Source organism: Rhinopithecus bieti, unplaced genomic scaffold (assembly GCF_001698545.2).
Source record: "Rhinopithecus bieti isolate Rb0 unplaced genomic scaffold, ASM169854v2 scaffold_52032, whole genome shotgun sequence".
Lineage (NCBI taxonomy): Eukaryota > Metazoa > Chordata > Mammalia > Primates > Cercopithecidae > Rhinopithecus > Rhinopithecus bieti.
The window spans coordinates 141,887-168,402 of NW_016821592.1; the positions used below are offsets into that span (position 1 = coordinate 141,887).

At 43.9% G+C, this 26,516-nt stretch overlaps 1 protein-coding gene across 1 annotated transcript in view; it reads right to left on the reverse strand.

The window, feature by feature from the left end:
- Positions 1–26,516, reverse strand: part of ARHGEF33 (Rho guanine nucleotide exchange factor 33) — an 88,421-nt gene that overhangs the window by 14,807 nt on the left and 47,098 nt on the right. The window contains 9 exon segments of the mRNA XM_017860434.1: positions 1–746; positions 2,321–2,485; positions 3,473–3,621; positions 6,056–6,139; positions 7,270–7,353; positions 9,675–9,807; positions 16,761–16,890; positions 23,585–23,811; positions 25,356–25,419. Of these exon segments, the coding sequence (XP_017715923.1) occupies positions 1–746; positions 2,321–2,485; positions 3,473–3,621; positions 6,056–6,139; positions 7,270–7,353; positions 9,675–9,807; positions 16,761–16,890; positions 23,585–23,811; positions 25,356–25,419 (1,782 nt within the window).

Consider the following 26,516-nt stretch of genomic DNA (forward strand, 5'->3'; position numbering starts at 1 on the left):
CGCCGCGAGCGGCTACAGCGGCGGCTGCCGGGCCGTGCGGCTGCGCGGCGCGCTCGGCCTTGATGGGCGCGCGGCCGCCGCTGCTGCTGCGCGTGCTGTAGAGGCGTGGGGCCACGCCGTCGGCGGGCGGTGCACGCGGAAACTCCTTGAGAGAGCGGCTCAGCGGCTTGGCCTTGCCGTGCACCTGCGCCTGCGTCGCCGCCTCCAGCTTGTAGGCGCCGCTGCTGCCCGCCGGCGACGTGGCGCTCTTGGGCAGTGGCTGCAGCGGGTGCTCCGGCCGCTCGGCCTCCATGGCGAAGCTGACGGGCCGCAGGAAGCAGATGTCCAGGCTGGACTCGGAGGAGGCGGGCGAGCAGTTCTCGAAGAGGGCCGGAGCCTGGAACGGCTCCTCGTCGTAGGGCGCGGGCAGCGCAAAGATCTCGCCGCCGTACTCGAACTCTTCGTAGGCCGCGGGCACGAAGCCGCGGGCATCGGGCAGGAGCTCGGCCTGGGCGCGCAGGGAGCGCTCTACGTTGCCCAGCGGCTCGGCCGGAGAGGGCTCGAAGTCCATCTCCGGGATGGCCTGCAGGGGCCCGGCCAGCGCCTTCACGTCCTGCTCGGCCGCGCAGAACTGCGTCGGTGCCAGAAGGCTCTCGGGACGCTCGTGCTTCCTGCCCTCCAGCTCCCAGTCACTGGGCTTCCCGGGCTGCATGCTCTCCATCAGGCTTTGCTGCTGTTGACTTTTCTTCACTGGGGGCATCAGATGGCTTTAGGGGGGAAACAGAGTACGAAAGAGGTGTGCTTACGGCGGGTTAGTGCAGGCCTCTCGCCTGCCCGCCTCCCTCCTGGCCGCCCTCCCAAGGAGCCTGCGCATGCCACGTCCCAAGCTCCACAAACTTCCACTAAGGCGCTCCCACGAACCCCCGTCCCCAGGCGGAGAGTGGACAAGGCAGTCCGTTGAGCGGAGACCCGAAGGTATTGTCTGAGCCTCTGGGAAATGGCCTGCGGGCCAGGGACGGGCATCACCCGGCGTGGAAGCCCTGACCCTCCTCACCACCTGCGGTGCTCCAAGGCACACCTTCAACTCTCTTCTCTCCCTTGCTTGCTCTAGCAGAGTCATACAAAATAATGGAAACTCAACTTTTGTTCGACTTGCGGATCTTCACACTCAGAAACAAATTACGTTCCTAGATAAAGTAAACGTGGCATGATCTTGATAACTTCTGAATGAGGGCATATGGAGTTCGCTGTACTCTTCTATGTAAATTTGAAATTTTCATAATAAAATTTTAAAAATATTCCTTGTCACTGTAAAGCATGCTATATAATTCATCTCAAACTTCCACCCACAAAGAATTACCAACATGTAAAAAAAAAAAAGCTGTCACTCGATATGCCCAATTTCATGGAGGGTTTTTGGTTTTGGAGTCATGGGTAATGCATAATTTACACAGTTTACAAACTAGGATAGGGTATCATCAGATGGGATGGCCAGTTGTGCTGGACTTACATTGACAGATGTAAATGGACACTGACCAGAAGTGGTTATTCTGCTAGTTTATGTATTCATATTTTAATTCTACCACAAAAATGCACAAAGACTTTGGGAGGCCGAGGCAGACGGATCACCTGAGGTCAGGAGATCGAGACCAGCCTGGCCAACATGGTAAAACCCTGTCTCTACTAAAACTGCAAAAATTAGCCGGGCATGGTGGCATGTGCCTGTAATCCCAGCTAGTCTGTAGGCTGAGGCAGGAGAATCCCTTGAACCTGGAAGGTGGAGGTTGCAGTGAGCTGAGATCATGCCATTGTACTTCAGTCCCCCCCCCCCAAAAAAAGCAAATATAAATGCTAAAACCAATATTTTACTCTGGTGGTCTTAAAATGAAAATTAGGTCTCACGTTAACATGTGCAAGAGTGAGACAAAATATTGACCTCATTTGAATTCTCATTTAACTTGGAAGAAAGATTGGGGGTTTTATTTTCCATACACAGAGTGCAGTGGCAGCCATATTGTTCAATCTGGGTATAATCTCCAGGGGTTTCATATTTTGACTCTATTTGTTGCATTTCAAAGATGAAGTTTCATAACTGCCTCAAGAGTTGAAGTGATCCATGAAATAAGTATCTACTTTCTGCCTCTCTTCCCACTTTCTACACCTGTCCCTTAACATTAGTGCCTTCCTCTGGGACCCGAGCATTGGGTTGGCTGCTTGGCTGGCACATATAGGCCTGATAGGGAAAGGGGACGGTGGAATCTAGGCTGCCCTGCTAACCCACACAGACTGGCTGGGTCCCAAAGGCATTGACCTTAATCTTCCCACAGCAGCAGGTGCTTACGTGACAGCAGGGCCAGAACTGGGAGCAGAAGGGTAGGGTTGCAGCATCTCTTCTGAGTGGATCCCGGTGTCACGGACAACCTCAGGACCTGCAGTGGGGGAAGCATCTTGCCCGGCATTGGCACACTGGGAAGCCAGACCTTTGTACAGCTTCGCCATGGATGACCTAACAGAATGGAAGTAACAGTTCTCAGGTTGTACAGTGGCAAACTGGCTCTCTGAACACAGATTATGCCAAAAAAGATGGAAAGATGTCTCAGATAAAGTTTGCTGTGAAGGTCTCTATCTCCAGGGGCCTTTGCAAACTAAGTTGCTTTGCTTAATAGGGTGCAAGCTGGCAAGAGTAAGGAAGCTGATTCACTGGCTGAAAAGAACTTGGGGGAAAGGGTTGGGGGTATGGAGAGACATCTTCCATCACAGGAGCCCTGGCTTGGGAGACAGCATCTTTTTCTGGTCTGAAGCTTCCACAGAAATGATTCTGTTTTCCTCCACAGGAGTTGGGATGAAATTGAAGGAAATTCAGGTCATTAGGAAGCTGTGCTGTGGGCTGCTTCTGTTCCCTCCGAAGCTCAGATTCTCCCTAATAAACCCTTCCTATTTCTCCCTAATATAAAACCTATTCGAAATTCCTCTCCCTTATTTGCTTTATTTTTGTCCATATCACATATCACCATCTTATTTATTTGTTCACTGTCCAACTCTAAAAAGGAAGCTCCACGTGGCAAAGATTTGGTTGGGGCCGCTTTGTTCCTTTCAGTATATTCAGTGCATGGAACAGTGCCTGACACACAATAGGTGCTCAGTAAATACTTGTTGAATTGATAAAGAAAACTATGTTGTGGCCTTTTAACTGCAATTTTGAACCAGGCAAGTTTAGAGTAGTTGAACTATTTTTGAGGTGGTTAGCAACATGGGATGAGAGGGGGTCTATGTAAGCAGTAGAGTGAAGTGTTATTCTGCTAAAATAATTTCCACCGGGTAGTCAGTGACTTGCTCCTGTAGCCAGTTTGACTAGCTCTTTCTCTCCCCTTCTCTCTTCCCTTCTACCTCCCACCACTGCATTTCAGCTACTTAACACACAACGTGGTTACTTGTGAAAGACACCCAGAGTAACTGGTCTTTGACCCTCTAGACCACACCATCAGAACCTTACTTCTTGAGCTTTTTCCGTTTCTGAATAAGCAAATCTTCATTGCACTGAAACAGCAGGGTGTAGTGTGAGATAAATACTCGGAGGCGCTGGACACACACCAGTAGTAGATAATAGTCAGGGTGCTCCTGCTCTGTGAACTTCAGGACGTTCTGGATGGAGGGGAAAAGGAAGCAGCATTGCATAATTAGCAAGAAAATTTGTTTTGTCTCTTCTGCACCTCACCTTGATCTATTGTGGGAGATTGATAGCCATTTAATCAAAACAATGAACAATACACATGACCCATCTAATTATACGCTGAAAGTATGACCATACGCTGGCTGCTTTCTCTCATATCAAGGGAAAATAAGTTACTATCGGACCTGTTTGAGTTGAATGTGAACATAAAATAATTTCATCTGAAAAGTCAGAAGCATCTCCTAATTAGACCTCTGAAGTAATAGCGGCATTCTAACAATTACTGTCTATAAGCAGTGCCTTAACTCAAAAGAGCCAGACCAATGTTGACAACGTCAAGCATCAAGGCAGGCGAGGGAGGGGGATGTTTATGATCAAGCCTGGTGGCCCCTCCTGTTACATTCCCCGCTGTGCTGTAGTGGAACATGCGTGTGACTTGGATTTGGGAAAGCTAAAATGTATCTAGTACTTCCTATTGCCAGGTAGTGAGCCCTTTATGTATACTATTTCATTTAATTTTTACTTCAACCTGCTTAAATAGGTACTATTATAAACTCCATTTAACAAATAAGGAAATTGAGGTACAAAGAAGGTACATGATCTTCATCAGGTTACACATCTAGTAAATAACGGAGGCAAGGTTTGAACTCAAGTCAGAGAGTAGAACCAGGTCTTGTTTGCCATATTCTACTATTTGCAAAACCTGGGTTTCAGTCCTAGTTTTTTTTTACCTACTAGGTGTGTTAACTTGGGTAAATTGTTAACTTTTTTGGCCCTGCATTTTCTCATGTAAAATGTGACAACAATAATACCTAATTCATGGGATTGTTGAAAAGATTAAATAAGATCATTATTGTGAGAAAATGCTTTTAGAATCTAAAGCTATATACAGTTGAAAGTCTTTTCAGGGCACAGGTGGTGGCTCACGCCTGTAATCCCAGCACTTTGGGAGACCAAGGTGGGCAGATCACGAGGTCAGGAGATTGAGGCCATCCTGGCTAACACGGTGAAACCCTGTCTCCACTAAAAACACAAAATTAGCCGGGTGTGGTGGTGGGCGCCTGTAGTCCCAGCTACTCGGGAGGCTGAGGCAGGAAAATGGCGTGAACCTGGGTGGCGGAGGTTGCAGTGAGCCGAGATTGTGCCACTGCACTCCAGCCTGGGCGACAGAGTGAGACTCCGTCTCAAAGAAAAAAAAAAATACAAAAGTAAGTCAGGCATAATGGCAAGTGCCTATAGTCTCAGCTACTCAGGAGGCTGAGGTGGGAGCATTGCTTGAGCCTGGGAGGTTGAGGATGCAGTGAGCCAAGATCAAATCAAGATCACACCACTGCACTCCGGCCTGGGCAACAGAGCCAGACTCTGTCTCAAAAAAAAAAAAAAGTCTTTTCAATTTTGATACTTTGATACTGGACTACTGGACTACTTCTACCTGAGATTAGTCCCAAGCATTTCTAAGATGCTTTCATTACTTAAGAAGATCAGTCAGCAATTAAACCAGAACAGGTGGGTGGTGGGAAGAAGAGGATCTGGTGGGGGTTAGTGAGCCTCTCTTTCAACTCTTCTTCCTCCAGGATATCACAAGCCCTGCAGGAAAATGGTGTGAAGAAATCAGCTCATCATCTTCATGCCTCTTCTATGACATAAAGCTTAAACATGGCATGGTAGAACCTTGGACCCATGCCAAAAGAAAGTAGTCATGATAGCAGTTAAGTGAGCAGGTTAGATGGATATTTAGATGTCAGGTGGTGGCATTTAGATAGCTGTAAAACCAAAATGGAAAGAACTGAATGAAGTGCTTAGAATCTAGCAGGAGTGGTTATAGAAAGATCCTGTATCAGCTGAGGTGGAAGTTGCTGGTAAGTAAAGATAGAACTTCAGAGGTAAGCATCATGAGCTGAACATTTTTAGAAATAAAGATTTTAGGCTGGGCGCAGTGGCTCACACCTGTAATCCCACCACTTTGGGAGGCTGAGGCGGGTGAATCACTTGAGGTCAGGAGTTCAAGACCAGCATGGCCAACATGGTGAAACCCCGTCTCTACTAAAATACAAAATTAGCTGGGCATGGTGGCACATGCCTGTAGTCCCAGCTACTCAGGAGGCTGAAGCAGAAGAGTCGCTTGAACCCAGGAGGCAGAGGTTGCAGTGAGCCAAGATCGCACCACTGAACTCCAGCCTGGGTGACACAGCAAGACTCTGTTTCAAAGGAAAAAAAAAAAGAGAGAGAGATTTTAGGTCATACCACAGGGTATCATGGTTTATGGGGTAATCATAGCAATCAAAGCAAACATTTCTTAGAAATATTAATGATTCTTGAGACTTTACAGTATTTCTCAGTTGGGAGCCAAAACCAATAATTATTTAGCATGCAAATCAGTTTGGTGGCTTTCCCACCCATGCCTACCTGCAGATGTATCAGATATTCAGGGATGCGCTGGACTATGTGAAAAAACAACGTGTAGATGTCAGATTTAATCTCTTCATCACCCTGAATGAAAAAAAGGTCAGGTCACTCTTCAGTGTTCCTCCAGCTGTGGCAGCAGAACCTGAGTCGGTCCCACCAGAGTAGGAAGGGTTTCCTCCCGGAGCATTTTCTTCCCGGAGATTGTCACAGAGCACTGACCTCTCATGGGAGAGGCCACATGTTCAGGGACATGCCCTAGGAGACAGCTCTTCTCCCACGGGGAGCATATCATATACTTCTTTTGAATCCACCCAAATTTCCAAACTACCCTCTCCTTCCACTCAGCGCAGTTCCAGACAGAAGCCAGCACTCAATAACCTCTATTTGAGTTGAATTAATTCATTAAGACTCTCCAGCAAGTAATCATGACAATGGTGTAGTAATAGGCTCTAAGGGAGACTTGGCGCCTCAGGAGAGTGGAAAAGGGAGTGTCATTAGAAACTAGTCAGCTGGCCTGGCCGCGGAAAACATGCTGTACTTTCTCCATGTCCCTTCCTTTTCTTTCTCTTCTCTTTCCCAGGTATTTGCTGAAAGCTAACATGGTAGGCATTATACTGGGTTGGCAGTAGTAGGGGGTTGAAGTAGAAACTTAATAAGACAGAGCCTCTTATCTCTTGTGAAATTTGATTAACTCTTAGTGTTGGGGCTTCTGATACTGTCTGTTCCTATTGATCTGAAATAACTAAGCTGTTATACATGTATATGTGCTTACTGAGCACCTAATGCATCATTGCAGTAGCAATACTTCAAGCAACATGACTAGAGCCACCTTATGATCTTATAAACTGACAAAGGATGACTGAAGTTTAATATTCGGATTCATCTCTTCTGAGACTGAAAAAAAAACCCACCACATATAGCAGGTGAGCTGCAGCCTAGAGATCTCTGCAGAGAACGCCCATTATAGAACTATAGTTTGTCTATAGTTCCAACGGAATGGAACAGAGGGTCAGTAAGGCAGGGAGAGGACCAACAAAATGGCACTGGTCCTCAAGTGAGTTCCTTTAACGCAAGGTAGTAGTACTAGTGGCTGTGTTCGGGCCATTCCCCAGCCTAGAAAGCAGAGTGCATGTGCTGTATTGACTGGGTGGATGAGCAACATCATACGATACCACGTGCAGATGAAGGATAGCATATACATGGCGTTAACTCACCTCTTTCAGGACTACAACATGAACCAATGAGATGCACTCAGGCAGGTCCCTTAGGTAGGCAACATAATAATCCAAGAAATTATTCTTTAAAACAAACATAAAAATGCATGGTAAGAACCTGAAAACAGCATCTATAATATATTTATAGAGTCATATATATAAAAGAAGAGTACTTTGCAGAGATTATCTTATTCATTTAATATGTTCTTTATTTTATATATTTTGACCGGGCACAGTGGCTCACTCCTGTAATCCTAGCACTTTGGGAGGCCAAGGCGGGTGGATTGCCTGAGCTCAGGAGTTTGAGACCAGCCTGGGCAACACGGTGAAACCCCGTCTCTACTAAAATACAAAAAATTAGCTGGGCATGATGGCGGGTGCCTGTAATCTCAGCTACTTGGGAGGCTGAGGCAGGAGAATTGCTAGAACCCGGGAGGCAGACCTTGCAGTGAGCCGAGATTGTGCCACTGCNTATATAAAAGAAGAGTACTTTGCAGAGATTATCTTATTCATTTAATATGTTCTTTATTTTATATATTTTGACCGGGCACAGTGGCTCACTCCTGTAATCCTAGCACTTTGGGAGGCCAAGGCGGGTGGATTGCCTGAGCTCAGGAGTTTGAGACCAGCCTGGGCAACACGGTGAAACCCCGTCTCTACTAAAATACAAAAAATTAGCTGGGCATGATGGCGGGTGCCTGTAATCTCAGCTACTTGGGAGGCTGAGGCAGGAGAATTGCTAGAACCCGGGAGGCAGACCTTGCAGTGAGCCGAGATTGTGCCACTGCACTCCAGCCTGGGGGACAGAGCGAGACTCTGTCTCAAAAAAAAAAAAAAAAAATTTTTTTTAAAAAAAATTTTGGTTTTAAGGTAAACATCCCTACTGCTTTGGAATCCAAACTCAGCATCCCCTCCCTAATGAGAGAAAGTGAAATAATAAACCCAGGGAGGAGGGAGGTTCATGTAAGTTGAAAATGTATTTTTTTTTTAGTCATTTAACAATAAAAATGTATATTTTATTTTTGTAATTCGTTTCATTTCAGTCAATCATCTACGTCCAGATGAGGGACTCTGCCCATCCCACTTCATATCATCCAGATCAGTAGTTCACAACATTTTCTAGTAATTGCATATTTCCACTAACTGCATATTTATCTATGCATTATCCCCTTAGGAAAATCATTCTCAGCTTATAAAGTTATAATAATTCTCAGCAAAAGGAAGAATATGGAACACAAGTAAGTAAAAGTGATATTAGAGGATATTAGTACATTATATCCACTCTAGTCTATAGAAGAAAATAATTTGTAAACTTTGTATTGTTACCCACAGATGAGAATAATTGATACACAAAAATTGATTTCAGGCAAAGTCTGGCTTGCAGACCAATTTTAATTAGCCCACACAATCTTTTAAAAATAAGAAAATTTCCCACAAAATTCTGGATTTCCAGCTTTTCTTAAAATATCAGAAGCTCTGGCAACTCTAGTCCTTTTTTCCTGCATAATGATTGGACAAAGCTAAGTAGCTATTCCTTGTAAAACAACACAGCTGCTCTACCGCAGCTCACACTTCACACCAGTCCATACTGTGTTCACTTCACTCATTTATGCCACTGTCTGGCCCTGTAGGCATTTGAGTTTGCAGCCTCTGGCTTGGATCATATTTCCTTTGTAGGATATTATAGAGATTGCAAAATTCAAGATAAAAGCCACCCATCACATTTTTTAAAAAATCTCCAAGGAATGAAAATTGTGTGTGAAAATACACATGTATATACAAACTCTCATATGTATATATATGCATGTGTGTGTATATATTTCATGTGTGTATATGTGTGTATATATATACACATGCATATATATACATGTTTTAATGTATATATACATTTTTCCTTTTTTTAATTTAATAGAGACAGGGTCTTGCTGTGTTGCTCAGGCTAGTTCTGAAGTCCTGGGTTCAAACAATTCCCCTGCCTCAGCCTCCCAAAGGGAGGCTGTATTGGGATTACAGGCATGAGCCACTACACCCGGCCCACAAATATATATACATACATTTATATAAACACAAACACACACACAATATGTACACACATCCACATGCATATTAGACAGAGGCAGTTATAGTACAGTGGAAAGTTATGAACTAGAAGTCAGAAGACCTAACTTAGGGTTCTGAAAGTCACTCATCTCCAACTACCTAGCTAGCAGGGTGATTTCAGCAAGGCTTTTAAATCTCTCTGAATCATTCTATGATCTGCATGTAGAATGAGAAAGTTAGACTAGATCTCAGTATTTTTTCTAGCTCTGAAATTCATTGCTTCTAGATTCTCTATTAAGAGAAGTAGACAAATGAGACACAAATCCATATAAGTAAAATGTATGGAGGGGCGGAAAAAACCTTACCTCATCATTTGTTAACTTAAGGAATAAATCTCCAAGAACGCCTTGGCGTGGCCACTTCAGGACCCTTTCCTGCAGTGCGTGAAGCAGATCCAGGTGCTGCTGGACGAGATACCGTAAAGAGCCAGGGAAGAGGCTTGAAACAGAATAGAGACGGAATCACACAAACCAGGTGTGGAGAAGAAAGGACCCTACAAAAATACGTGCAGCAGGGCCCATTCTCTCGGCCGTCCAACATACTCTGAGTCACAGGCCTGCATTTAGGATTTTTTAAAGTTTTTCACTGCACACCTAATAGCAGATATCCTGACTACAAAACAAAACAAAACAAAACAAAAGCCTTTACTAATGGCTTCTATACAAATGTGTATTGAACTAATAAAGAGGCCTGGCACGCCACGCCTGTAATCCCAGCACTTTGGGAGTCGGGCGGATCACCTGAGGTCAGGAGTTCAAGACCAGCCTGGCCAACATGGCAAAACCCTGTCTCTACTAAAAATACAAAAATTAGCTGGGCATGGTGGCATGCACCTGTAATTCCAGTTACTTGGGAGGCTAAGGCAGGAGAATCACTTGAATCCGGGAGGTACAGGTTGCAGTGAGCTGAGATCATGCCACTTCACCCCAGCCTGGGTGACAAAGCGAGACTCTGTCTCAAAATAAATAAATAAATAAATAAATAAATAAATAAATAAATAAAATACAAATAAAGAGCACATCACTTGAAAGACCTTTTTACATGCTCTTTTAAATGACACTCAGTGGAAATTCTAATGGATACCTTTTTCGATGTTTTAGAGCTATTCCTATTTGATGTGCAAAATAGTCTATTCTAATTAGCGTTGTAGATGCAGCACTCAGGTGGCATCTATGTGACCATTCTCAGCTACCAGTAGGAGACTGCTATTTAGGTAAGTGGGAAAATTTGTTTAAAGTTGGCAACTAAAAAGCTCAGGGAGTTGTAGGGTATGAGAGGGTTTCTTGTTTCCTTTTCTTCAATTTCTAAGAGGAATACAGGGCCAGGACAGAGTCTTGTCTGGGTAGGCTATTAATACAGTTTGGATGTGTGTCCCCACACAACTCTCATACTGAAATGTAATCCCCAGTGTTGGAAGTGGGGCTTGGTGAGAGGTGATTGTATCATGAGGGCGAATTTCTCATGAATGGTTTAGCACCATCCCTTTTGGTACTGTCCTACCAAGTGATAGTGATAGCGAGTGAGTTCTCATGAAATCTGGCTGTTTAAAAGTGTTTAGTGCCCCCCATCTCTCTGTCTTGCTCCTGCTCTGGCCATGTGACATGCCTGCTTCCCCTTCGCTTTCCACCATGATTGTAAGTTTCCTGAGGCCTCCCCAGAGGCTGAGCAGATGCCAGTTTCCTGCTTCCTGTACAGCCTGCAGAACCATGATCCAATTAAACGTCTTTATAAATTACCCAGTCTCAGGTATTCTTTATAGCAATGTGAAAACAGCCTAACACAGCTACTGACCAGGCCTGGCCTGCTACTCCCTGAATTTTACAAAGCACCTTTTCTATCCTTCCATCCCTCTCTCCTCCATCTTGCAATGTACTTCCTTTTTTTTTTTTTTTTTTTCCCAGAAGTGATGAAGAGAAGAAGGGAGACGTCAGAGAAGGGTGGGGTGGAGAGGAGAGATAGAGAATCATGGGAGGAAGAGGAAGAGGAACTAGCTGGGTAAGAGTGAGGTGATTAGAGGCCTGTAGGAAAGAGGAAGAAAAAAACAAAAGAAGCAGAGTTTTCTGGGTTACAGCAAGGATTGGAGCTCTAACTTGGTGATTTAAGGTAGGTTCCTTTATGCTTTCCGCACCGCAAGTTTAACAAACAGGAAAGAGATGGTCTGGTTGTTCTGAACTTACTTGAATATTTCCCCACGGTCAAATGAGAGTAAACTGCTGGACAACTGGGGTGCTTTCCCAAGAAGCAAACCTTTGTTGGAACAATAGGAAGGACGCCAGATCGAGAGGAGGTTTTTTCCAACTCATTTCCAAGCCAAGCAAAGTGACCCCTGTGACTGTAGCTCAGAGGAGACACACAAACATGAGAATAGGGTACCTAGACCCCAGTGAACGGATACGAGGAAGCCTTCCACTCCCATCTTCCACTCCCTCCACCTCCTGTGCCTGGAGCCCCCACATGTGCAAAGGAGGAGAGGCCTCCTGACCTGAGCACTTACAATGGAATAGTGGGCTTAGGAGATCAAAAAAATCCCTGTCCAGATCAGAGGGGAATTTGGAGGGGTGGCTAGGAGATACACTGACTGGGAGAAGACCATAAACCTGATGGAGAAAAGCACAACTGATTGTACTGAAAGAGTAAAATGCTGCACCAGCCAAAGATCTAGGTGCAAAAGATTTCTTCCTACCCAGTGGTTGTAAATGACTTCGTGTAATAGTCCTGGTGTGACCCTGGAAGATATTAGGGCACCATGGGAAGATCTGACATTGTGATGAATTGTCCATATATGTAGATAATATGTCTTGGATTATTGATTTCCGTTTTCTTTCGTCATTCCCCTCCCTCCCTTTCTTCATCCCTTCCTTTCTCCCTCCCTCCCTCTCTGCTTCCCTTTCTTCCTTCCTTCTCCCTTTCTTTCTAGAGAGCTGCATTCTGCTACACTGTGGTCAGTGTACTTGGAGAAGAGCAGAGCTGGTACCAATCTCCTCCTGGACTGCCCACCGGGATGATCGTTTGAGATTTCAGGGTGGGGTCAGAGAAGGCTAAGGACCCCATCAAGTACTGTGGAAGCACATAAAATTACATGAAAAACAATGACCTACAGGGGGTTCTGTACGAAATATTGAAAACGGGCTTTAAACCTTTTAAACAAATTTAACAAGGGTATTATTTGAAATTAGGGAGGAGTGTAAAATCAGAAGACAGAGAGCAAAGGGGGAAAGATGGCAAGAAATACAGCCACACTTCACCTGTTTCACTCTTTTGCCTGGCGCCAGACCTGACGCCCAGAAGCAACTTTTTCATGAAGACAAAGTATTCAGAGCTCAGCTTTTTTTTTTTTTTTTTTTTTCTTTTCCTATTCCTTACTGGGGATGAAATTATGGTAACATGAGTAGTTTATTATTTCTAAAGTCTCTAAAGTTTGTATCTCCTAACAACATAGTACTTAATCAATGAGGGAAATACACTAAAAGCAAGAAAGAAAAATCCAGTTATAGTTTCAGGTTAATAACTTAGCTTTTGCCAGCCCAGAATGAGGCCAAAATAACTCCTGAGCTTGGCAGTAGCAGGTTCCCGCCACTTTGGAGGGGCATGATCATTAAACGTGTGCCACCTGGTGGTGATCTGTAGCACGAAGCTTGTTGTGCTCTTGGTGGACATAGCACTGGAGTTTAGCTTACAAGGCTAATCGACAATCCTGCTGAGCTGATCACTGCCCCTTCCATAAGTGTTCAGACAGAACTGTGATCCTGAGGCTGTGACTCTAACTAGGTGAGTCAGAGTCAAAAAAGCCCAGAACTCCAACTTCTGTGATCCTTCGACAAATGACAGCCTGGGCAACAGAGTGAGACACCGTCTTTATAATAAACTGATAAATTAGCTGGGCATGGTGGCTCATGCCCGTAATCCCAGCTGGGGATGCTGAGGTAGGAGAATCACTTGAGCCCAGAAGTTTGAGGCTGCAGTGAGCTGTGATTGGGCCGCTGCACCCCTCTCCAGCCTGGGCGACAGACAGAGACCCTGTCTCTAAACAAAACAAACAAATGAACCATAGCCCTCAAGTTCTGCCCAGGTTTTAGCCAGCAGCATGTGCCCCCGCAACTTCCAGGCCTTTCAGCCAGGGGCAGGGCTGGCTTCCAACAGGCTGAGGAAGCTCTTGAGTGACTTACTTCGTTTTAGGAAAAACCAAAGGTTTTATTTAATAGGTTGGAGAAGATGTGGCCACCTCAGGCTTGAGTGTCAAGTTGTACTTGCAGTGGGGGTTATTTGCATCCCAGGTTACTTTCCAATTGGGGTAAAAAGTGCTGAAGGCTTGTGGCTTGTGATGGGAAAATTAGTAAATGTTAATATACTTATTTTCATCTTTGCATGGAGAAAAATGCCAATAGAGAAAAGGAACAATCTCATTCTGCTTTGCATTTCCTTCAGCTGGTTTAGTTAAAGTACACAGAGAGGCTAGGCACAGTGGCTCACACCTGTAATCCCAGCACTTTGAGAGGCCGAGGTGGACATATCACTTGAGGTCAGGAGTTCGAGACCAGCCTGACCAAAATGGCGAAACCTCATCTCTACTAAAAATATAAAAATGAGCTGGGCATGGTGGTGTGTGCCTGTAATCTCAGCTACTCAGGAGGCTGAGGCAGGAGAATCACTTGAACCCGGAAAGAGGAGGTTACAGTGAGCCGAGATCACGCCACTGTACTCTGGCCTGGGCAACGGAGTGAGATCCTGTCTCAAAAAAATAAAGAAAGAAATAAAGTACACACAAAGGTTTCAGAAAAGCTTTAAAAAAAGAAGAAAGATAATGAGTGGAGAAGAATAATGAAAATCTAACCCTAAAATAGAAAAACGGCAACACCACCAAGCTCAGAACCAGAGACTTCATATTCAGTACTAACAAAGAGTGTGAGGTTGAAGCTTTTCTCTGCTTGGTCCATGCAAAGAAAAAAGAGGGTTAGCCTAGCAAATAACTAACATGAATAGCATTATTGCAGGTATCTTGAAGTAACTATGATCTCACTTTCATAGAGGATTGTATGATAGCTTTAATTTTTTAATCTTGTAGGATTTGAGGGAGAGTTCTACTCTTTCCTCCCAGTGATGGGTCATAAGAGAACATCTTAGAAAAATAGGAAGTGGCAGCAAGTCAGCAAGGGCCCTCTCTTTTATCTACCCAAATCTTCTGCAGGGTCTGGTCTCTCCCCTATGACCTCCCGCCTGCTGGAGGCTTGCAACAAGGGCTAGACAAACATATCTAGCAGTCGTACTTAACAAATCAACTGAGATCTGAAGTGAACACTTAGAGGCCTTGCAAGAGGGAGGGCTGAGTTTTGAAATAGGAAGAGACAACTCTATGCTTCTGGCTCTCTGAGAAACTTTATATACTGCTGTTAAGGCGGTGGCCTTGGGGAAGTGGCATGATGTATAAGAGCACACAATACAGGGTCGGGCAGGCCTGCATTTGAATCCCAGCACTAATTGGCTCTGCAGCTTTAAGCTTCTCTGGGCTTTAGTTCCTTCATCTATAAGGTAGGGGTCACAGGGTTCTGCTGAACATTTCGGGAAGTTATAAATCAAGTGCCTAGCAGAGCAGCTGCTTACCCTTCCACAGTAAACAGTTCTTTCTCTTTTCCCCGCCTGACCCCGCCTCCCCAGATTTTCAGACTAAGAAGAGATGCTGCTGGCTTAGAATTTTCTATGTGGAAGCAAAGCCACAACAAAGGGTACACCGCCTTTAGATTTCATTACTGTAAACTGAGTAGGTCTTTGGCAACATCAAGACAGCTGGAGCATATAGAGACTTCCAGAGGCCTGCAGCGCAGCTGGGAGGATCAAGGAGGGGGAATTGGAAGGGCCAGATGGGGAAGGAAGGACTGCTGAGAATCTGGGCAGCGTCTTAGAGGTGAGGCCCAGTCCAGATGGTCACAGCTTTAGCTGGGTCACCTTAGCCTTTCTGTTCTTGTTGCTTTGTATTTTGTTTACCTCGGTTTTGTAGTAAAATAATTCTTGAAAATAGTCAAGCCACTTGTGGGTTTGTCAGGGAGTAGTGCCTCACTCGGTCATTTAGGTAGGAGGGGCCGCAGTGTGTTTTGAGTATATTGTTGGGAGCCACTAAGTCAAATAGATTTGGGAGGATGGTAAGGAGCAGGAAAATATAATTAGGGGCTTCCCTGGGTAGATTCAGAATTTATGAACCACCAGTGTATATTACCCGATGGAATATTTAAAGTAATAATGCCACATATGTCCATAGTAGTCCATAATCCAGACTTTCCATTCTTTTGGATTGGCCTTTTCCTCAATTTTTCTAGATTATTATATATTCATTACATTAATCTTTTTCACCAAGTCTTATTTTCCTCCTTCCTGCTTTCTCCCAATAGAGAGGGAAACAGAAAAAAGTCTAAAGACTATGAACAGATATAGGTGGAGTGTTGTGACATGGGAAAGTGTGCTGTTACAACAGGTGGCAGACCCTATGAGCACACACACACACACACACACACACACACACCCATGCCTTACCCAGTACTGCAAGATCACCCACACTAATGATGAGGCCCAGGTCCAGAGTTATGTCAGCCCTGTGTCATTTCTCTAATGGCCACTGAGTGCTTCGGTTTGCCATTCATTCTCTCATGCTTCTAAGAGACCTGTGACCCATGGGGACTCCATGCAGATGGCAACAGAGACCAATGCCTCCCTCAGTGTAGCATTTGTTCCCCCTTTAAGTTTTTAAAAGACATGTTACAGACACTGAAGGCCCAGGAGACTATAATCATTTTCTTACCTTGATGAAAATCTAAGTTTAAGACTTGCCAGGGGTTCCCTGTTATGATGACCTAAATGTGTCCCCCAAAATCCATGTGCTGGAAACTTAACCCCCAATGCAACAGTCATGGGAGGTGGGGCCTGTGGTGGGTGTTTAGGTCGTGAGAGCTCCGCCCCACGAATGGATTATGTTTAGGTCATGAGAGCTCCGCCCTGTGAATGGATTATTGCCACTACAAAAGGGGCCTGAGGGAGTGGGTTCCCCTGCTCTCTCCTGCTCTTCTGCCGTGTGAGGCTGCAATGTTCCTCCTCTCTGGAGGACACAACAACAAAGTGCCATCTTGGAACCAGAGATTGAATCTGCCAGCGCCTTGATCTTAGACTTCCCATTCTCCAGAACTGTGAGAGAAGAAGTTTCGGTTCATTATAACTTATCCAGTCTATGATATTCTGTCATAGCAGCACAAAGTGAACCGAGACACCTGCCATCACTGCCTCTTGTCTTTTCAAAGACTGTTTCTGGAACTCTTTATAGGCCCCAGAAATCCCAAAGTGGAAACAATAAACCACTTACCTTAAATCCTAATCAATCTGAAAAGCAAAGGCAATGAGTGCATGGATACCTTCTCTCTTTGGAATTCCTCTTTCCATCTGACCCCTGGAATGTGGCTTTTATCTTCAAGATCAGAGAGATGTTAATGACATATTTTCTTTCAGATTCAAGCAGTTCCAGGGCCACAGTCTGTCTTTTAGCTTTAGAAACAAACCAAAGAGGGATTTTATATTAACCATTACTTCCTAAAATCCCATTAAATGCAAGCAATAAAAGCGATAAAAGGATATTGAAAACATAAAAAAAAAAAAAAACATCTGCAAATTTTGAAAGGTAAAAAGCAGAATGGAGGCGCCATAATTCATTCAGCAGAGCAAAGGGCACAAAGTCTTGGTGTCCCCATCTGCAGCTGGAAAATCTGCTGAGAAGCAGCTGGAAAGCTCAAGGATTGGAGACACCAGGGGCAATAGAGATAGTGCAAATAAGTGGCAATGCTGAAAGCAGGAGCAATCATTGAAAGTCTACATATGGGGCAATTGAACCTCCAGATCCTTACCCCCATACAAGATGGCTTCCTCACTTCCTCTCCATGGCAAACAAGAAAAATGAAACTAGACAAGCCCTGGTTTCTGGGATCTGGGCTAAAGACTTACGACATAGTAGAGTTCAGATGCTAAAATGAAAACAAAAGGGACTCAGGGAAGGCTTCATACTGAACAGTGAGACTTCCCTCAGCCTCCTTCCCCTGTAGATCCCAGAGTGCCAGCAGCAGCCAGGTTTAAACTCTTCAGGCAGGAGATTGGAGGGTCTTCCACTTGAGAAATTGAACTGCCCAAGGAAAAAAGATCCACAGACACTGATATAAAGAGGTCAGCTATCAGCCAGGCACAGTGGCTCACCCGTGTAATCCTAGCACTTAGGGAGGCCGAGGCGGGTAGATCACCTGAGGTCAGGAGTTCGAGACCAGCCTGGCCAACATGGTGAAACCCCATCTCTACTAAAAATACAAAAATTAACCGGACATGGTGGCACATGCCTGTAATCCCAGCTACTCAGGAGGTTGAGACGGGAGGACTGCTTGAACCCAGGAGGCAGAGGTTGCAGTGAGCTGAGATCACGCCCTTGCACTCCAGCCTGGGCTATAGAGCAAGACTGTCTCAAAAAAGAAAAAGAGGTCAACTATCAAAAGTTAATTTGCCATCTGATTAGCCTATCCATAATAAAGCCCACTGATTGACAAGCTTGGCCAATACAAAATTTCCAGAGTTTTTCTAAGAGCTCTTTCTTACATATATTTAGCTAAGAATGCTCACACTTTTGAATAAAGCTTATACCATAAAAGAACGAGAAGAAAAAAGCATATACACATATATTTTTTTATAAGGAGGGAGGACCCTGAAGGAACAGAGACAATGCAGGATACAAAAGAATAAAAATTTTTAATCTTACAATTCATATTCTCAAAGAAATATAAGAAACATATTCCAGTCATTTAACAATTGCAGGATACTATTTTAAAAGAGAGGCTAATTTTAAAAGGAGAAACTTTTAAACATTGCTTAAAAGATAGAAAAAATTAAAAGGGTAGAAGATGAAGTAAAATAAATCTCCCTTTCTTAAAAAATAAAAAAGATAAGAGGGGCCAGGAGCAGTGACTCACGCCTATAATCCCAGCACTTTGGGAGGCCAAGATGGGCGGATCACAAGGTCAAGAGATCGAGACTTGCCAACATGGTGAAACCCCGTCTTTACTAAAACCACAAAAATTAGCTGGGCGTAGTGGCGTGTGCCTGTTGTCCAGCTACTCAGGGGGCTGAGGCAGGAGAATAGTTCGAACCCGGGAGGCAGAGGTGGCAGTGAGTTGAGATAGTGCCACTACACTCCTCCTGGGCGTCACAGAGCAAGACTCCATCTCAAAAAAGAAAAGAAAAGAAAAAAAAAGATAAGAAAGAGGTATATTGAAGAAAAATAGAAGAGCAAAAGATGGCAGTTGAGAAATCAATCCAAGAGGTCCAACATCAAATTAGTAGAAGTTTCAGAGAAAAGAAAGAAAATGGATGAGAAGATATTATCAAATTAATAACAGGAAAAAAAAAATCCCAGGACATGTATTTCCAGAGAAAAGGGCCCTTGTGCCCAGCAAAATTAATGAAAAAGACTCACATCATTATAAGGCATATTACATCACTGTGAAACTTTAGCACACCACGAATAAAAAGAAGATCCTAAAAGTTACCAGATAGAAAAATCAGGTAACGGGCTGGGCACAGTAGCTCATGCCTGTAATCCCAGCACTTTGGGAGGCCGAGGCGGGTGGATCACGAGGTCAGGAGTTCAAGACCAGCCTGCCCAACATGATGAAACCCCGTCTCTACTAAAACTACAAATATTAGCCAGGTGTGGTGTCGGACGGCTGTAGTCCCAGCTACTCGGGAGGCTGAGGCAAGCGAATCACTTGAACCTGGCAGCCAGATGTTGCAATGAGCTGAGATCACTGCACTCCAGCCTGGGTGACAGTGGGAGACTCCATCTCAGAAAAAAAAAAAAAGAAAGAAAAGAAAATTAGGTAACGTACAAAAAACTGAGTATCAGAATGGTACTGGACTTCCTAACAGCAAAATTAGAAGGTAGAGGACAGTGGAACAATTGCTTCAAAATCATGAGGAAAAAAGATGTCATATTTGGCCAAATTATTAATCAACTATGTGAAACCATTTTTGCAAAATTATGACAGCAAGAGAAATCTGACATAGCTGACTCCATCTTGCTTCTAACTTCAAGCTGCCCTTGTACATTCCTGAGCATAGGCTGAGATTTTGGGAGCAATTTAGTTCATGGTTCAACTTAAAGCAAGGATGCTAATAGCCCTTCCCAAAACTAACCCCATGCCCTCCGATTTGGTACCCAAACTAGCTATGAAAAACTAATGAAAGGTCAAAAGGTTAAGATTATGAATTATGTATTCATATTATGAATTACACTAAGCTATAGGCATAAATGATAATCAGCCATTGTTCTGGAGGTCACAAGATTTGTAACTTCCCTAGCTATTCCTGTAGATAACATCACTACTGTAGAACCTAAGATTGGTCTTTTGAGACATTTTTCCAGACTTTTCCATTTCTGGAAGCTGACTGACTCCACCTGGACCCAGAACCCATGACTCAACCAGTCCTGTGGCCCTCACCCAGAGGCTGACTCAGCATATGAGGACCACATCCCTGTGATTTCATCTGCAACCAATCAACAGCACCCATTCCATAACCCCCTGCCCAGCGAATTATCCTTAAAAAAACTCCAGTCTCTGAATTTTCAGGGAGATTGATTTGAATAATAAACTCCAGTCTGCTGCGTAGCTTGCTGTATGTTTATTCAACTCTTTCTCAATTGCAATACAGCAGCTGCAGTAAGTCAGCTCCACCTGCACAGCAAGCTGGTAAGAAGGACCTGCCAAGTGATTACATATGCAGAAGCTACTGGATGATGTGTTCCACCAAAACTGGGAGTAAACCAAGAAACCAAGGATACAGAAGATGAAAAAAATCAACAATAGCAACAAACAAACAGGAATCGAACAGAGGAGAAATAAAAAAAAAATTCTTAAGAAGACTGAAAAGTCCCAGGATGATGGCAGTACATTGGGCCAAAGCAGAATAGGATGATGGAGGCAAATGCTCTTTAAAAAAAAAAAGATGGCTGGGCATAGTGACCTGTGCCTGTAGTGCCAGCTACTTGGGAGGCTGAGGCAGGTGGATCACTTGAGCCCAGGATGTTGAGGCCAGCTTGGGCAACAAAGGGAAACCCCCACCTCTAAAAAACTAAATGGATAAAATAAATTAAAACTAAAACAGTGATGATGTAAATAGTAAAGTTTCTGTTATATTGCTAAGAAAAATTCAAGATCTATATAAATGAAGAGATATACCATGTTCTTCAAATGGAAGACTCAATACTGTCAAGATGTCAATTACCTGATAATTGGAATTTTTAAAAAGAGAGTCTAAAATTAGATACCCATATAAGACCACTTGACTTTCTGCATGCAACAATGGGAAGCAGAAGGTATTTTCAATTAATGGTGCTGAAACAACTGGATAGCCATCGGGGAAAAAAAAATGAACCTGGAGCCCTTTCTCACACTGTACATCAAAATTTATTCATGATAACTCATAGATCTAAATGTGAAAGCTAAAACTATAAAGATTTTAGAAGAAAGCATACCAGAGTATCTTCACAACTGTGAAATAGCAAATATTTCCTAGAAAGACAAGAAAGTCACGAGCTATTTTAAGAATTTAAAATTGACAGCTGGGTGCAGTGGTGCACACCTGTAGTCCTAGCTACTTGGGAGGCTGAGAAGGAAGAATCACGTGAGCCCAGGAGATCAAGGCTGAAGTGAGCTGTGATCATGCCACTGCACTCCAGCCTGGGGAACAGAGCAAGACCCTGCCTCAAAAAAAGTTGGGCAATGGACTTACTTAGGCACTTTATAAAAGAAAATATATGAATAGCCAATAAGCATACAAAAACATACTTAATACAAGTAATCACCAGGGAAATGCAAATTAAAACTACAGTGTGATACCAGTACACATCCCTGAGAATGGCTAACATGGAAAGGACTAAACATCCTTCCCGAGTATTGGAAAGTATGTGAAGCAACTGGGCTCTCATACATTGCTAGTGGGAGTATTAGCCAACTGCTTTAGAAAACTGCTTGGCATTTTTTTTTTTTTTTTTTTTTTTTTTTTTGTTTTTTGAGACGGAGTCTCACTCTGTCACCCAGGCTGGAGTGCAGTGGCCGGATCTCAGCTCACTGCAAGCTCCACTTCCCGGGTTTACGTCATTTTCCTGCCTCAGCCTCCCGAGTAGCTGGGACTACAGGTGCCCGCCACCTCTCCTGGCTAGTTTTTTGTATTTTTTAGTAGAGACGGGGTTTCACCGTGTTCGCCAGGATGGTCTCGATCTCCTGACCTCGTGATCCGCCCGTCTTGGCCTCCCAAAGTGCTGGGATTACAGGCTTGAGCCACCGAGCCTGGCTGGCATTTTCTTTTGAAGATAAACATAATCATAACCTACAACCCAAAGATTTCACTCCTAGTTATACATCCAAGAGAAATGAGGGCATATATCCCCCCACTAAAAAAAAAATTTGTACAAGAATATTCATAGCTAGCTAGGCATGGTGGCTTACACCTGTAATCCCAGCACTTTGGGAGGCCAAGGCAGGCAGATCACTTGATATCAGGATTTCGAGACTAGCCTGGCCAACACAGTGAAACCGTCTCTACTAAAAATATAAAAATTAGCCAGATGCGCTGGTGCATGTCTGTAATCCCAGCTACTCAGGAGGCTGAAGCAGAATCACTTGAGGCCAGGAGGCAGAGGTTGCAGGGAGCTGAGATCACGATATTGCACTCCAGCCTCAGTGAAAGAGCAAGACTCTGTCTCAAAAAAAAAAGTCCATCAACAGGAGAATGGATTTTTAAAAATGTGATAAATTCATTCAATGTGATTAATAAAAAGGAATGAATTTCGTGCAAAAATATGCATAAATCTTTTTTAAAAAATATTATGTTGGGAGAAAGAGGCCAGACACAAAAGAGTACACACTGTATTACTCCATTTACATGAAGTTTAAGAACAGACAAAACTGATATGTGGTAGTAGAAGTCACAATAGTGGTTCTTTGGGTGGATATTGACCGGCAAAGTGCATGAAATAACTTTCTCAGATTCTTTCATGCACAGAACTATGTATATCTTGATCTGGGTGGTGATCACAGGGGATAGACACATGTAAAATGTCTTTTAGCTTAAAGGTAAGCTCTGTGAATTTTACTCTATGTAAATTCACTTTCAATAAAGTATTAGTAAAAAAAAAATAGTGTAAAACTGTTTTTCTTTTTTTTTGAGATAGGGTCTTGTTCTGTTGCCTAGGCTGGAGTGCAATGGCGCTATCATAGCTCAATGCAGCCTCGACCTCCTGAGCTCAAGTGATCCTCCTACCTTGGACTCCCACGTAGTGGGCACCACAGGCACATGCCAGGAGGCCCAGCTAATTTGTTTTTTTTAGTTTTTGTAGAGACAGGGGTCTCACTATGTTGCCCAGGCTGGCTCCAACTCCTGAGCCCAACAGATCCTCCCACCCTGTCCTCCCAAAGTGCTGGGATTACAGGTGTGAACCACCATGCCTGGCTAAACATATTTTAAAAACACAGAAGCACAGGAGGACTGCGTACCCAGCCTGAGCCTGCCATTCTCCCTCCCCATGTCCCCAAAAGAAAACATGGAAGCAAGTACCAGAAAAAACTGTCAAAAGAGTTTAAAGTTGTTGGCACTCTTCTTCATAACAAACCTTTTAATACTGTTTGACTTTTCATGTATTTGATTTAAAAAATTCAAAATAATTTTCAAAATTACCTCCCCAAAATAGCCAGGGGGAAATGCCATTGTCTGACACAGTAAGTGTTCAGCAATGATTTGTGATATGAAGGGAAGAAAGGAGGGAAAATGGAGGGAGGACAGGCTCTGTTGCAGTGTGTGATATTTTGGTGGTAGACTGTTGATGAAAGGCTTGCTTCTAGAAGATTCTACATCACTGGCTAAATAGTTCTGCCTTCTTCTCCACCAACCTTATGCCTTTTTTCCCCCCATAGCACTCCATTACTAAGTGTCTTGAATACATAGAATCAAGGTGGTAGTCACTGGCCCTGTGACCTCTAATGAGTCCCTTTACCTCTATAGGCTTTAGTTCATCTGAAAAGGAAACCAGGAATTAGGTGGCCTCATCTGTCCACTGAATCTGAACTGCAAGGATTCTCACCTTTGAGTTCAAAGCTCTGGTACATCCCGTTCTTTAAACTATCAGCCTGCATTCCCCCTTGGAACTTACCAGCTAAGGAGGTTTCACATAAAACATTTTCCAAGGAGCTGTGTCTACCCTGGCCAGCCTCCTTGAGTTTATCTGGGTGGTCTTTCGTGACGTATTCTTCACCCCATTCTTTACCATCCTTAGGCTGCCTCCACATGCCAGATGGGAGATGGCCCTTGGACTGGATATCAGCCGAGAGGCAAGACTTGAGGTTTTCTTCTGCTTCTGGAGTTGTTTGGGTTCACTCCCTGGTGGGTGTGGCGGTGGGTGGTGGGGGTTGGGGTGGGGGGGTCTACGGAAACAAACAGAAAGTGCTATCAACAATCTTTTTAAAAATATGTATTGTTACCACTTTGGGAGGCCAGGCGGAGCGGATCAGAAGTCAGGAGATCGATGAAAACCCATCCTGTAACATGGTGAAACCCTGTCTCTACTAAAATACAAAAATCCTAGCTGTCAGTGCGTCCGTGGCAGAGCTTGACCTAGATAGATCTACCAGCTTACTCAGGCTGAGGCCGGAGAATTTGGCTTGAACCGTGGGAGGCAGAGGATGCAGTGAGCCGAGACTGTGCCACTGCACTCCAGCCTAGGTGACAAGGCGGGACTCTGTCTCAAAAAAAAAAAAAGTTACTCATTTTTTTTCTTTTTTGAGATGGAGTTTCACTTTTGTTGCCCAGGCTGGAGTGCAATTGGGCCATCTTGGCTCACTGCAACATCTGCCTTCCAGGTTCAAGTGATTTTCCTGCCTCAGCCTCCCAAGTAGCTGGGATTACAGGTGTATGCCACCACATCCAGCGAATTTTTGTATTTTTAGTAGAGCCAAGGTTTCACCATGTTGGCCAGGCTGGTCTTGAACTCCTGCCCTCAGGTGATCCACCTGCCTCGGCCTCTCAAAGTGCTGGGATTACAGGTGTAAGCCCCTGCACCTGACCTTGTTACTAACTCTTAACGAATCTGCTTTTGTTTGGGTACAACTATTCCTTGAGGATTAAATATACCAATTAAGGATTAAAAATGTACACAGCTGCACGGGGTCCCCTCTGTTTCTGGTCTGTACATCCTCTATGCTTTATACATAGTCTTTACTAAATAAGGAGTTTTTAAAAATGAATTTATCAAATAGTATAGCTAATTTATAGTATGTATTGACTCCTTATATCTGCTTCCTTTCAGGTGAGCGCACAGATGCTGGAGCACTCCTGGGAAGAGAATACAGAAAGAGGAGGAGGAAGGGTGCCAAAAACAATGTCTTCTTTGGCCATTTTCCCCTTGATCCTAATGCTAGAAAGGAAGGAGAGAGGGAAGATTAAATAATTTATAAAATTCTGATGAATTGTCAATTAAGTAAATCCTTTTTAAAATTTTGTTGTCTTTTATCTTCTTTTGTTTATTTTCCATTATTTAGTCCTTTCTTTATTACCTGCACTATACAGATGTAAAAGTAAATAACTTTTGAATTAAACTATACAGTGTGTGATCCATGGAAAACTTACGTCATGCTACATTAACCTGCAACTTTTTGGCAAATGTGAATTCATTAGTCGTTGAAATAAGCCAGAAAGGATGAAACATACTGGTTTTGTCTTAACCTTCCCTAGCCCTTCTCTCTCCTTGGGTTCAAATGAGTCACTGGCCTGCTCTAGTACACATCTTGGAATCTTTGTAACTTCGTAACTTTATCTGTTGTGAGTTCTTTCATGCCTGGTTTGAAACTGAGGAAGTGGACGCAGGGAAGATAGAAGAGGAAAAGAATGGAATTGCTGGAAGAAAAGAAAACTAAGAGAAGAGCCACTTACCAGGGCCCATCATTCCCTTCACGTTACTGTCTCCTACATGGACAGATCTGGACTCTTGGGCTGCGGAGAAAGGAAAGCGTTCATTCAGCATTCGTTCCACTAACATGGACTAAGCACCCTCCGTGAGCCAGGCACTGGGGGCAGACTCAGAGATTCTACAGTTTCATGGGGGAGGCAGAGCAGTAAAAAAAAGAAATTACAGTATCATGTAGCAAGTGCTATTTTCTCAGCTGTAAAAAGATGCAATAGTGGTACTTACCTCAAGGATTACAACAAGAAATAAATAAGTTAGGATTTGTAAACTGCTTGAAGTTCTACCCGGCATATTGTGAGAGTTAAATAGTTGTTTAACTATAATAGTGGTGGCAGTGGTATGATGGTAATAATTTAAAAAGGCAGAATGGTACTGTTAAAATGTAAGCCAGCCTGGGCAGCATGACAAAACTCCGTCTCTACCCGCCCCCCGCCCCCACCCCCCAAAAAATAAAAGAGAAATTAGCTGGGCAGGGTGGTGTGTGTTGTGGTCCCAGCTACTCGAGAGACTAAAATAGGAGGATCGCTTGAGCCCGGGAGGTTGGGGCTGCAGTGAGCCAAGATTGTGACACTGCAGTCCAGCCTGGATGACAGAACAGGACCCTGTCTCAAAAAAAGAGTAAACCAGACCCTGTCACTTCTCTGCTTAGCCCTCCAGTGGCTCCCATTTCAGTGTAAAAGCCAAAGCCCTTATAATGATCATACAGCCCTGGAATATCTGCCCCCAACTCATCCCTGCTGTTTCTTTCTTTTTTTTTAACTGCACCTCCTGTTTTCTCCCTGGTTCACTCTGCTTTACCCCCGCTGGTCTTCTTGGTATTCCTTGAACACATCAGTCATATTCTCACAGGACCCTGGCACTGGCTGTTCCTTCTCTTCCCCTCAGTAGCCATATGCGAACTTTCTCATTTCCTTCAGGTCTTTGCCTGGCACCCTATTTAAAATGACAATTCCTCTTTACTTATTTTTTTTTAACTTATCACTCTCTGACATACTACATATCTTACTCATCTTGTCTATTGTCCGCTTGCCTCAGAGAAATGGCTCCATGAAGGCTGGAATTTTTGTTGTTTTGTTCTTTCCTATATCTTAACACCTAAAACAGTGCCTTGGATGGAGAGAGG